This window comes from Copadichromis virginalis, linkage group LG20 (genome assembly GCF_057382275.1).
Source record: "Copadichromis virginalis isolate Kocher_CV1m ecotype Utaka linkage group LG20, C_Virginalis_male_GT1.1, whole genome shotgun sequence".
In the NCBI taxonomy this organism is placed as follows: Eukaryota; Metazoa; Chordata; class Actinopteri; order Cichliformes; family Cichlidae; genus Copadichromis; species Copadichromis virginalis.
Genome location: NC_140637.1, coordinates 31,052,734 through 31,065,420, shown reverse-complemented (window position 1 = coordinate 31,065,420; position 12,687 = coordinate 31,052,734). Strand labels below are relative to the sequence as shown.

The window sequence follows — 12,687 nt, the reverse complement described above, 5'->3', positions numbered from 1 at the left end:
GTTTTGACCTTCATGTGTGTTTCAAGCTGAGGCAGTCTGTTTGTATATCCCTGTGCGTGCATGTGTTGGTGTGACCTTTAGGTATTTGCGTGTGTTTTTTCTTTAGGAGGAAGACGCTCAGCGTTCGAAGCCGAAGAAAAATTTATTCAGCGGAGCTCTGAGGAAACACAGCGACTCTGAGCACAACGCACACACGCAGACACACACACACCACGGGAAGAGGACTGTCCACAGAGGCTGCCACACAGGTAACACACACACACACACACACACACACACACACACACACACACACACACACACACTCAATACACATGCATTCCCTAGGCGCTCTCCCTACCCCTAACCATCAAAAATGAAAGCCTAATCCTAACCATAACCTAACTGTAACCCTGACACTAAAACCACATTTTGAGCCTCAAAATCCCTTCAAAGTGGTGGGCATAGCAGCATGCCAAATTTATGTCCTCATAAAGATGTCTAAACAAGTACAGACACACACACACACAGTATCCGGTTTCTGCTGCCATATTCACCTGGCACACATTTATGATACAGATGGTACCTGACCCATCTCGTTCTTCTATAGGGGAGCACTTGCAAAAAACAACAAAGACTTCACAGGGCAAGTGCTGTTATGCTCTGGTGCTGTATAAATAAAATTAATACTGTCATCCTCCAGTTGAGAGGTTTTCAGGTATAGTTGCTATGTCATGTTTATAAGGCCTAATCAAAAACGTACATACATGTATCTCTAGAAACCGAAAGCCTGATTGAAGTTTGGGTACTATCCTCTTCAGAGTAGTCACCTCACTCAGTGATACACTCGGGTCACCCTGGAAACTCTGTCGGCACATCAACAACAACATCAACACGTCCTGCATCTCGTGACAGCAGGCCATGAATTTGAATTTGGTTTGCATCAAATAACCTCCCGCAGATGTCTCAGGACATTATGAAGCAAATAGTATTAATTTATGCAGCACTTTTCACAGATAGGAGGCACAAACTACTTTGTACTTTACTGATCTCTTTAGAAAGTTATTAGACCTCTTAAACTAGTTCCTAGACCTGTGCAGTGTGTACTCCGATCTCTGCAGGTAGTGTTATTACCGCTCTAACTCGTCCCGCTACCTCAGAAGTCCTCATACATCAGAAAGCGAGTCCCCAGAACCCTGCAACGAGTCTTCACACTCTGCAACTTATGCATCCATTTTCTAAATAATGCGAGGACTGGTATGTATCCAGTTTGCCAGGCTCTGGTCAGATCGCCTGGTTCACCAACCTCCAAAACTGGTCCTCAGATTTCTGCAACGAGTTCAAGAGGTTTAAAAAAATGTTGCTAAAAATCCCAAGTCAACGTAAATGTTTCTGACTGACTTTTAAAAGTCTACAGAATACTCCTGCCAGGGATTCAGAAACTGCACTTCACAGGTTTCTGACATTACCTTCGCATCTCACTCATGCCCAAACACACTAATTCCTTCCTAGGTGAGGAGAACTTTCACATCATGGACATGGAAGGCCTTTCTTATCTGCGCAGGTTTGTTCACATGCGAGTGGTCAGAGGCTGGGACTGGTCAACGTGAGGAGAGAAGGGGGATACAGTTTATGCTTTTTGTAATCTCATCATTACTATCACATCTCACATGTTTTCATTTGAGTCCATTATGTAACGTTCGCGCAGTGAGTAAAACCCTGCAATCAGCTCTAGTCAAAGATATGAGTTTGCATCACACTCACTGACCTCACAACTAAATTAATCAGTTTCCTGAAAGCCGTCCTCTTTGGAGGGTCTTCAAAGGACTAAAGACGCAGAAGGTGCAGTCAGTGCGATAGATGTGACATAGATACACATGCATACATATGGAGACACTCACAGCTGGCAGTAGATGAGAAGCCATTGTTTCAGGAAGATGAGGAAACCAGCGTCTTCCTGCTTTTATTCTTACTCTGTTTCTGTGTGTGTGTGTTTCCAGACGACACAGTGAGGTCAGAGAGCAGCTCGACATCAGACTCAACAGGACACGACAATGGTAATGAACACACACGCGCGCGCACACCCTTCTATCTGTACGAGGACCATCACTTAATGTTTTTCCAACACTCCTGAGCCCGAACATAAACCCGATTCTGATGTAATCCTGAAACAGAAGGTCTGTGCTGTGGACCTGCTCTCACTCTGAAGCTCTCAGTGGTCCTCGCAAAGATGGATGTACAAGCAAACACACTGTAAAACTGGTAGTGTAGCTGCAGCGCCCTCAGCTGGCTGACAGGAGGAATAACAGTAAAAGTTGAATGCAGTTCTGGTCTCGTTTTGGAGAACTGCACGGCTGCTGGCAGTGAATAGGCGAACAGACTGATTCGGCATAGGATGTTTTGATTATTTAGCGTTTTTTTTTATTTTTAACACATGTTTTTATTCTCTCTCTATATTTTTATCATAAGACATTTTGTATACTAGACATCAGGCAAACACTAGACAGTTAATCAGTTAATTATTTTATCCATTTCATAATGTGCAGGTTTATCGATCTTTTTAAAGGGCGTGTTTATGAATGTGATGTTTTCCCTGCTACACTGTTCCGAAATTAAATGTCCTTAAATTATAAGACCTGCTTGTCTTACAAACATCGTGATATCTGACATAATCTTCATTGTGTACGGTTACCATGGTTACAGCTGTCTTTATCCTGACTTACAATATCATAAGGAAAATATAAGTGATTGACAGCTTTTATAAGTTGAACTGAGGTATAGATTTCAATTAAAGTTAATATTTCTAGCACAAGTAAATTTCTGTCTATGTATCTGGCAGATGACGGTGTGTCTCAGTGTCGCCCCCTGCTGGTTTCTTCTGGGTCTCCGGTGGAGGTTTTCTATCAGAACAGAACCAGGAGGAACTCCGTGCACAGGTACAGCTCAGAGCACGTCCACATTTGTGTCACGGTCTGTGATCTCATGATCGGAGCTCACAGATTTCTTGAGGTTTCATGTTCGGCGTCACCTCATCATGTTTGGTTTTGGAAGCACGAACAGCCCCTCCCCTCTGTATACTGAAAATATTTCCTTTTGTCTTTCAGAACTGAGCATCTGGACAGCCAGAAGCCCCTCCCACTGCCTCCCTCACAACCTCCTCCCCCTCCCCCTCGCTCTCAGGACTCCTCTTCCTCTGGCCCGTCTGACCCTGGAGCAGGAGGGGAGGTAGGACTCAAGGCTAATGCAGCTCGCCGTAGTAACAGCTCTGATGGCCTCCTGGACCGCATCACCCCTCCTGAGGATGATGTTGGGGTGCAGCAGGGGGGATTGTGGGTAAACGGACTGCCGGGGTCCAGAGGAACAAGCACAGCCGGCGCGTATTGGAACTCGGAGACGCTGACAGACGGACGGTCGAGGGCAAATAATGGAGTCAGCGATGGGAGAGGAAAAGGGGGAGGTGCAGGGCGAGGAAGGGGAGGAGGAAGGGGAGACAGAGGAGGAAGAGGAGCGGGGTACAGCGATGTCCTGCTGGACTATGTTTGGGGAAAACAGCAGCAGCTGCAGAGACAGCATTCTCAGCCCCACAGACAGCCAATCACATCACAGCAGCAGGTAGTCTACAATGGCTACTCCCAGCAGCCATCAGGAGCCCCGCCCACCTACCGCGGCCCCCAAGGTGACCAGCGGCGGGTCACGGTAACCCGAACCAAATCGTGCGGTCCGTTCCTCCCGGTGCAGCAGAGCCAGACTGATACCCACAATCCCCCTCTGGTCGCCATTCAGCCCGACCCCCACCCCCACCTGCTGCCGCCCCGACCCCCTCAGCTGCCCCCCAACCAGGACTCCCAACTGGAGGAGGCCACCAGGAGCCTCCACAAGGCCCTCGCCCTGGAAGGTGAGTATTGTTACCCTTTAGCTGCTCTGCACTTCCTGTACGGAGGCTTTGGGCTCATTAGCTTACAGCTCAGCCTCTCTTACCTCCTGATGTTTGCTGATCTGTGAAGCTGTGAAGCTCAAACGTGTTGAATGTTTCATGGGATGGAGATAAAACTGGGTCAGTGCAGCAGAAACTGTCTACTGGTGTACTGCAGTGAGGAGGTGATGCCACCTGGTGGAAGTCAGACAGAATAACACAAATATGTTTGCTTCATCCATTCATTGCTTACCCACGCTTGCATCTCTGGGCAATCATCTAAGCAGAGAAGCTAAGACTTCTCTAGACCTCACGTGATTCTGCAGCATGTCCTGGGTTTGCCCCAGGGTCTCCTCCTGGTAAGACTCACCTAGGAGGTGTCCAGAAGGCATCCTATTCATCCTGAGCCACCGAGCAGGGGCTCTACTCTGGCTCTCAATCCCTCTGTCCGTCTCACGATCCACTCTCCCTTCACTTATTTAAATCCCAAGATATTTAAACTCTTCCACTTGGGGCAGCAACTCATCCTGGACTCCATAGTCCCGGAGTTGGAGGTGCTAATTCTATTCCCACTCTTTCCCACTTGGCCGGAGACTGCCTCAGTGTAAACTGGAGGTCACCGCCTGTTGTTTGTTTCATCACTCAATTTGTCTACACTGCATCAAGTCAACTTTATTGTCTGTTATCAAGTCTCAGGCGCACTACCATAGAGTTTAAATAGAAGGGTAAACGGCGCTCACTCCTTCTGTGACCTCATTTCTAGTTTCACTTCTTGTTTAATGCAACCCGATGTTCATTTATTGAGTTAGTAGATAAAACGGGGTTTGTGTATTCAGACAGATAAGTTGTTACCACACGAGCGTGTGGTGACACATAATGACACAGGTGGTTTAAAAACACCCGGATTGTAACCATCAAAAGAATCAGAGTGAAACCTCAACCCGTTCATGAAGCTTAGCTAACCAGTGAGTGATCGGTTAGCTAAGTGACTTCCTCTATTTATTTTTTTTAAATGTGTAATCTAAGGTTCAGTACACGTAACAGTGCAACAGACCACTGTGGTTTGATGTGGGTGTCATTAACAACTGTGGTTATACTGAGAGTCTTTAAACCATATCTTCTACCTAGACACAGCTAAAGTCTGCAGGGGATTCAGAGGTTGGACTGAACCTGCTGAGATGGCTGACGAATAAAGACAGTCAGCTCAGTGAAACTTGCTCTGAGTGTGGTGATGGGAGAAGTTTCCATGGAGCAGAAACTGTGATGAGCTGTTGATGTGTGATTGACAGGTCTGAGGGACTGGTACCTAAGGAACACCTTAGGCTCCTCCCACCAGAACCAGGCCAATGGAAAGGTGACCGCAGGGACCAACGGCAGTAAGATGAATGGAGGGGTCAAAGGTCAGGCGGGAGGAGGCGGGGCTCTGCAGCGGAGACGGACGACACACGGTGTCATTCAGCAGTCGGCCTATCAGACGGAGACGAATCATCATCATCACGCTGCGCCGCATCACAAACACACGCTGCCGCATTCAGCCACGTTCCACGGACACCCGCTGCACGGCAGGTATGGGTCAGATGACCACGCCCCCCTTTATACTCAGATGTTTGTTACATAGTTTAAGACGCAAATGTGTCCGGACTAAAAGTAGATTAAAATCATAAAAACCTGCTAAAATCTACTGGATCCTTTTTTCGAAGCACGGGTTTTCTTCACTTCTAGTCTTTGCTTTGAAAGCCGGAGCGTCCGACTCGTCTTTGATCACAGCAGGTTCTTTATTCCAGACACGGCAGCAAAAACTTGCTTAGATCTTCCAACATGACTATCCTCAAGCTCGATGATGGTAATCAGTGTAAATTAGTCAAAACGTATTCAGCAGAGAGCGCTTCTCCTCAGCTTTGAGCCTTGAAGCCTCCTCGTTACAGATCCGCTCCAACCTGCTGGTCACCGCGGTCGGTCCGAACCCTGAAGAACTCTTATCCTCTGTTCAGCAGTAATGTTTGTTTTGAAGCTGCAAGAGTGATATTTAAAATGAGAACAAATGTTAAAGTACCTAAAAGGTCAAACAAAAGCAGCGCAATGAGTTTGAGGCGACTTTTAGGAAGACTTTCCTGCTGTGTGGGTAAATATCCATTTCTGTCCTTCCTACAGGTCTGTGGATGGCTCGCTCTACCACGACTCGTTTCCTGCTCAGAAACAGGAAGTCCCTCTCAGAGATCCGCCGATGGACCAACCGTCTCCTGGGACTCTGGTCTGACTCAGCAACCAACCACGATGCTGAGAGGCAGGCAAAGGGACTAATTCCAGGCTGGCTTCCTGGGATGAGCAGTATGAAGGAATGCGTGTCCAGGTGTCTGAATCAAACACACCTTGGTACTGATGAATGGAAGTTCCTGATCGTACAGGATGGAAAACCCCGCCCGCCTCGTCCTCGTCTGCCCTCAGGGTCGAGCTTCTGTTTGTAAAAATGAACCAAACCCCAGACCAGGTCCAAGGAGGGAGGAGGTCCAACCCTCCTCCCTCCTTGGACCTGCTCCTCGCTGCTCGGGTCACTGCTGCTCTGCTCGGTGAACTTCTTCTATCAGGGATGGACTTTAAGTCAACAGCTGCTTTTCCACCAAACTCTCCAGAAACATCAGTTCTACTAGGAACTAATGACAGGAAAAAGTTCCTGCAGCAATCTGTGTTGCAAAGAAGAAGATTGAGCGATTTCCTCTGACAGTTGTCCCCTGCAGGCATTAAAGTCTGGATTCAGAAAGTAATCTGTCTCGTTCTGCTTCGCCCTGATTACTGCCACCAAAAGTGTCATCTACTGTGGAAGATGCTACATTTCTGGACTAATTAGAGACGTTCACATGCACGACCTGCCCTGAGATTTCTCAAACTATCCTAACGGCTACTTCACTCTGAGGGATTTTAGTTTCTAACATGTAAGCGACGTAAATGGTCGTGGCCAAATCTTTGGTTCTCTTCGCTCAATGGAGTCGCAGTTCTCAGAGAAACGAACTCAGCCCGATGATCATTGGCCAAAAGCAGCCGTAACTGTTCAGAAAGGAAGGTCCGGGTTCCTACGGTGGCATCAGACTGATGCTGAAACACCAGCCACATGCTGTACGCGTCTTTTCCAAATACATTTTAAGATTTATTGTTAAAAGCTGCAGATGGACGAGCCGAAGACGATTCTCTGCTTTTGTGGAAGTCGTTATTTCTCAGGCGTTCAGATTGAAGATGGAGATACGGCGTCTCTCACAGGTTCCTGTTTCTGGGATAGCTAGAACAAAGACTTCTGGAGTCCTTTCAGAGATGCAGCCATTTTCTGAAAGGTTTTAGATTAAAGCAGAAACTGAACAAGGTGTCCGTGGCTCTGTTCCTACACCCTTCAGACTGTGCTTAGACAATCAGACTCTCAAAACACCAACGAGGAGGACGTACCTCCTCTGAAGACAGATGACATCACCAGCTACCTGCAGCCAACCAGCAAAGCGCAAAAAGAACTTTTTGGTGACTTGATCAGGTGACCTGTCGATCCCTCAGGTGAGTCCAGGCAGGGAGCGTCGCGGTGAGGTTCTCCAGCGTTCTCCCGGTTTGGACTCAACATCTCTGCACTAAAACTCGAGCACCGAGTTTACTGACACCAGCTGAACTGTCGCTGCTGCTGTTTGTGGCTTTAAGCAGCTGCAAAGCCCTCGAGTAGAAACCAAACGTGAACAGAATAAATCCTCTGAAGTAAACGGAGCTTCCCACCTCACTGCTGCAGAGGGACTCACAGAAGCTGACGTACTCACGAGCCTTTCCTCCGAAAAGGGAAATATTTTCTGTACGCGTTAATTTATCTGACAACTTTAGATACTTGGAAACGAGGATGCTTGCAAACGGGACACTTTAAAAGCCGATACAAACTGCTGAAAGGTTCATTTGGTTTCTGAAAACTCGACTTTTTAACCGAGTCGAAGGATTTGAAATGTGAATATCTGACACTTTTCATTTTAGTAATTCACTTCTAATCATTTTAAGGTTTGGATAGTTTGTTGGTTTCCACTGCAGGAACACCGGAGAGGTTTTATGGTAAAGTTTTTACATTTAGCAGCACTTTGCAGTGAGAAATTACAAACGCAGAAAGTTTATTTTTATTTTAACCCCTGGCAGCTGTTTCTTATCAAAGAGCCATTTTCACACATGCAACTCACACAGCTTTACTATGACTTCAGCCCATGTCCAGCTCAGTCAGATCACAAATAAACCAGTATTTAATTCCCGAGTGCAAAGTCGACGCTTTAGCCGATGCATGAATTCTGGTGCATCGTGGCCTCCGAGCTGCCCATTCCAGGCAGTTTAACCCCAGAGAGTAATTTACAAATGTGACAAAGGAAACTTAAACTCTTGTAGTCTGAACCTAGAATTTGAACGACTAGCACATATTTTGTCAGAACCACACCTGGAAGACTCCTTTCAGGGCAAAACAAAGGCACATGGTCGGTAAACGCCTCCTTTAGGGAATGTGCTTGAGATGGCCCACAATGAGTGGGGCTCTATGGCGCTCTTCCACAGGTCACTGATTCGGTTTAGAGGATCCTTTTTAGAAATGTTAAAGGTGAAGTCTTCAGTTTATCATTAGACATCAGTAGAACACCAAGACATCACAAGAATCCCCTCAAAATGTTCAACTACTCTTCCTATAAAAAGCAAAAGACACTAATTAAGTTTGGCTGCCATCCCCTTTGGTGAAGGCTTCTCTCATTTGTTTCCAATACTCTTTTCTATGGAGCTGAAACTTTGGATTGTGGTAAAATATCTTTTTTTAGTTATTAGGTGTTCGGCAGCCTCCTGAGATGAGTCGCCTTCATGCACCACAAACAGCTGCTTCTAGATTTTCATAAGGTCCTAACAGACCAGTTGGCACACATTAGCAGAGTGACAGCTGAGAAAGTTGTTTGCATTTGTGAAAATTACAGAAGAAGAGTTAATAAATATTTAAGCGATTTGGCTCCGGTGACTCCCATTCATTGAGGGTTTTGCATTAACAGGAAGTGTAAAGGCTCTTTGTTGAATGAGGCACCAATTCAAGGAAAATACCCCACAGCTACCCGTAGTTCCTGCACTGGAAACCCCTCCCCAGTTTTTGTTGTTCATGTTTTTTTAAACAGTGAATCCAGATTATGATCAGCAGATGAATCCATAATGAAACAGTCATCAGCTGCGACACAGTTTATTCTCGCAGAAAGACGAAAATAGTCACATCTAAGGGAACCAGGAGTTGTTTGATCAGACACTCGATTGATTAAGAGGGATCGCTTTGGAGGTTTCTGTATTTGTGGTTTAAATGAGATCCAGATGTGGAGAAACAGCATCAGCAGCTGGAAAGCTGCAAGAACCACTCAGACCTTCTGCCCCATTCGGAGCCCTCAGTGAAGCCATTGTCCTGCTGAGCTGACCGGGACTCCAAGTCCAGGACGACTGAAGCAATAAGAGGAGCTGTTCCAAGTTTCCCTTTGCAAATTTTATCGCTCTTTCAGGAAAAAAAAAAAGCATTTGCAGCGACAATCAGGAAATGTCACAGTCGTCACAGTAGTGACTGTTTAATCGATGAATTAGAATTTATTCTGTTTTTTTCTTTTGTTTTTTTGGTACTCTGCTCCAGAAAAAAGATTTTATAAAAATGCCCGTGAATGAAATGCAGCTTTTTCAGCGCTGTGAAGTCAGTGTTATTAATCCATAAGTTATTGATCAGGATCTGTGTCCACACGTTCCTACTGTCTGTATTTATTGATCGTCTTTCAGCGTGCGGTTGTCTTCATAAGCTGCAGCTTTGCCTGACCCAGTCCCAGCTTTGTATTTTTAAATTCAGCTTCACTGAAACCGGCCTGACCTCCAGCTTCCCCCACAATGAAGCCGCGGTCACATGACCCAATATGACGACAAACTCAGACCAAGTCGGTAGATCAGACTGAGACTTGAGAGGTTACGATACATCAAAGAAAGTTTCTCAGGTCACAGATTCACTTTAGAAGAAGATTTTAAGACATTTTAAAGGTGAAAACATCAGATTTGTGTTCTATCACAAAAGCAAAAATCATATCTGATTTAAGTTTGGCTGTCGTCCCAGTTAATGTAGGCTTCTCCCATTTAGCACTATCCTGTTTCCAGCGCTCTTCTGTTGATTTCAGTGTGGATCTCAAACTTGCTCAGAGAGCAAACGTCAACTTTAATTTTGAGGATCGAGAGAGCTGGATCTCCAGTTTTCACACATGACCTGTAGCCCAGAACTGTTCCAGGACTTACCCAAATACATAAAGTGGTCTTTAATCTGCTCCAGCTCTTGGATGTCTGGTGTCATGTAGGAGAGCCATCTTTGAGACAGTCCAGAGTGATTTGGTGCCTTATGAAGCTGAAGCTTCAGGCTATTTTCTAATACTGTTGAATCAGACATGAATGAGTATTTAACCTGCCAGCTGCTTAGGAAAAGTCATCGATAATGGGTTGTGGGTATGGCTGAATAGACCAACTAACAGTAGGGTGCATTCAGCACGAGAATAAATCTATTTCCAGCAGTGTAAGAATAGTCCAAATAGTGTCTTTACTGGAAGAGCCCACAGTGTTAGGAGGATGAGCTACGCCTGGTTTTCTTTAAAAACTAACAGGCCTGCCCATATTCTCTCCAGTCTCCAAGGATCATATTTTATCAAGCGTTGTTGAGGGAGAACATTCAATGGAAACCAAATGAATTTAAGGAATTCAGCAGCAGGTGATTCGGAAGAGACTGGGAATGTTGTATTGACCTGGGAGTGGGTAATGGCCAAATCCAAATCAGGGCCATTTGTTTGCATTTTTTAGGCACGTTTGCAAAACGTTTCAGTCATATTTTGCGTAAGCATCGCCGACCTCCAGAGATCCAGGCAGGGTGTTGGATAGTTTTATTTTTCTGTCTGGAAGTCTGGTCATGTGACCCTCCGGCTTCAGAAAGTCTCAGCATGCCCCTCTCCTCACTCCACGCTCACACCAAAGCAGAAACATGTGAAGATACGATGTAAATACAGCACGCGTGTTCACGACTGTTCGAGCTGCCGTACTGCTCTACCTGTACATAATACTGCAGCGCCACTAAACATACTGCAGTACCAGGATATAATGGTGTGGTACCAGTCTGAATATTTGTCACATTCTGTACTCTCCAGTACCAGTATTAGCTTGAGTGCAGTGCTGTACTCCTGCTGTAGTACTGGTAATGTGCAGTGCTAGTATTCAGGGACCAGGACTGCAGACGTGCTGATGTCCAGGTTCAGTGGAGCCTCTCTCAACCAAACCCTGTACAGTATTTTGATGATTTAACATTTCTTTCTTTCTGTGTCTCAGTATGAGAGAAAATTTCCTCCAGCTGAGTTAAGTACTTGGATTTTTAGGTTAAAGCTCTGTTTCCTGTACTGCTGAAGTTGTACTAGTCTCCAGTACAGCTCTTTGCTCTGGGGCCTCCTGCTGCCATTCTGTGTCCCAGTTCAGGTCCAGGACCAGCTGTAGTACCACTGTGTGGACTGTGGCTCTGCTACGATGCATTCAGGTGCACTGTGTACAGTCTGTTTTTTTTCTGCTGTACAGTAACTCTGTTTAAAAAAAGGTTTTCTATTGGTCGTTTGTACTTTTTCCACTCTGAACTCTTTCTGATGTTTCATGATGGAAATGAAGCTTGGTGTAAATAAAGCCTGAGGCTGTCAGCAGGTGCTTTTTAAATAAAGATTTCTCTTCCTTTAGATCTGCAGTGTTTTATTGTTGGATTTTTTTTTTTTCAGCGCAGTCACACAGGGGAGTAAGTGTTAGATCCTCTTGTTTCCTGGCTGTTTTTACTCGTTTCTCACAAGTAAATGCAAGTGTGCAAACATCACGATGCCAACAATGATCTGAGAAAAGAAAATTCACTGACATCTGTAGTTCAGTGTGTCTGAAACAACTTTACTGCGCGCACAGTAAAATAATACTGACAATGTAGGGACTCAAAAAATGTCTAAGGACACAGTCTTACCTGCCTCAAGGAACTTTATATTGTAAAGTAGACTCTACTATAATACAGAGAAAACCCAAACAATTACATGGTCCCCGATAAGCAAGCGCTTTGGCGACAGTGGGAAGGAAAAACTTGCTTTTAACAGGAAGAAACCTCCAGTAGAACCAGGCTCAGGGCGGGGCAGCAATTTGGTTCAAACAGTTGGGATTTGTGGAGGAAGACGAGACAAAAACATGCTGAGGAAGAGAACCAGAGATTAATACTACCTAATAATTAAATGCAAAGTGGTGTAAAAACACAGTGATTAATGAAGAAACACTCAATGCATCAGCAGCCTCGGCCTATTGCAGCATAACTAAGGGAGGATTCAGGGTCACCTGATCCAAAGGCGCTCTGTGCCATGTACAAAGTCACTTCAGCCATCTTTCCTCCCTGTTCTGATGCTCTGTTCAAACTTCAGCAGGTCGTCTTATCCACATCTGCTTACTTCAATAGATTCAGCTGCTGCCATGTGATTGTCTGATCACATATTTGCATAAATAACCAGCTGAACAAGTTTGCCTGACAAAGTGCTGATGTGTTTAGTGTGCGGTCCAGCAGTAGGAAGTAATTGTGACAGAATATGCAAAGCAGAAACCAAATGAGTTCATTGTTTGAACAAATCTTAAACCCTTTTAACTCAAACTAAGGTCTGTTTAATACAACTAAAGAATTAGCAGAAGACTATGAGCTACCTGTAAATGAACACTCAAGTTCATTATTGCTGCTATTTGTAATCACTATGTTATAAACTGTATACAAA

General features: G+C 45.3%; 1 protein-coding gene across 3 annotated transcripts in view; it reads left to right on the top strand.

Moving 5' to 3' along the window:
* The window catches only part of ccdc120a (coiled-coil domain containing 120a), a 33,426-nt gene extending 27,055 nt beyond the window's left edge, over positions 1-6,371 (top strand). For all 3 annotated transcript variants that reach the window (XM_085444357.1, XM_085444358.1, XM_085444359.1), the window contains exons 6-11: positions 107-248; positions 1,980-2,036; positions 2,819-2,915; positions 3,084-3,874; positions 5,182-5,458; positions 6,044-6,371. In XM_085444357.1, the coding sequence (XP_085300483.1) occupies positions 107-248; positions 1,980-2,036; positions 2,819-2,915; positions 3,084-3,874; positions 5,182-5,458; positions 6,044-6,149 (1,470 nt within the window). In that variant the 3' untranslated portion in view covers positions 6,150-6,371. The remainder of the gene's footprint in view (positions 1-106; positions 249-1,979; positions 2,037-2,818; positions 2,916-3,083; positions 3,875-5,181; positions 5,459-6,043) is intronic.
* Positions 6,372-12,687: the final 6,316 nt, after the last annotated feature.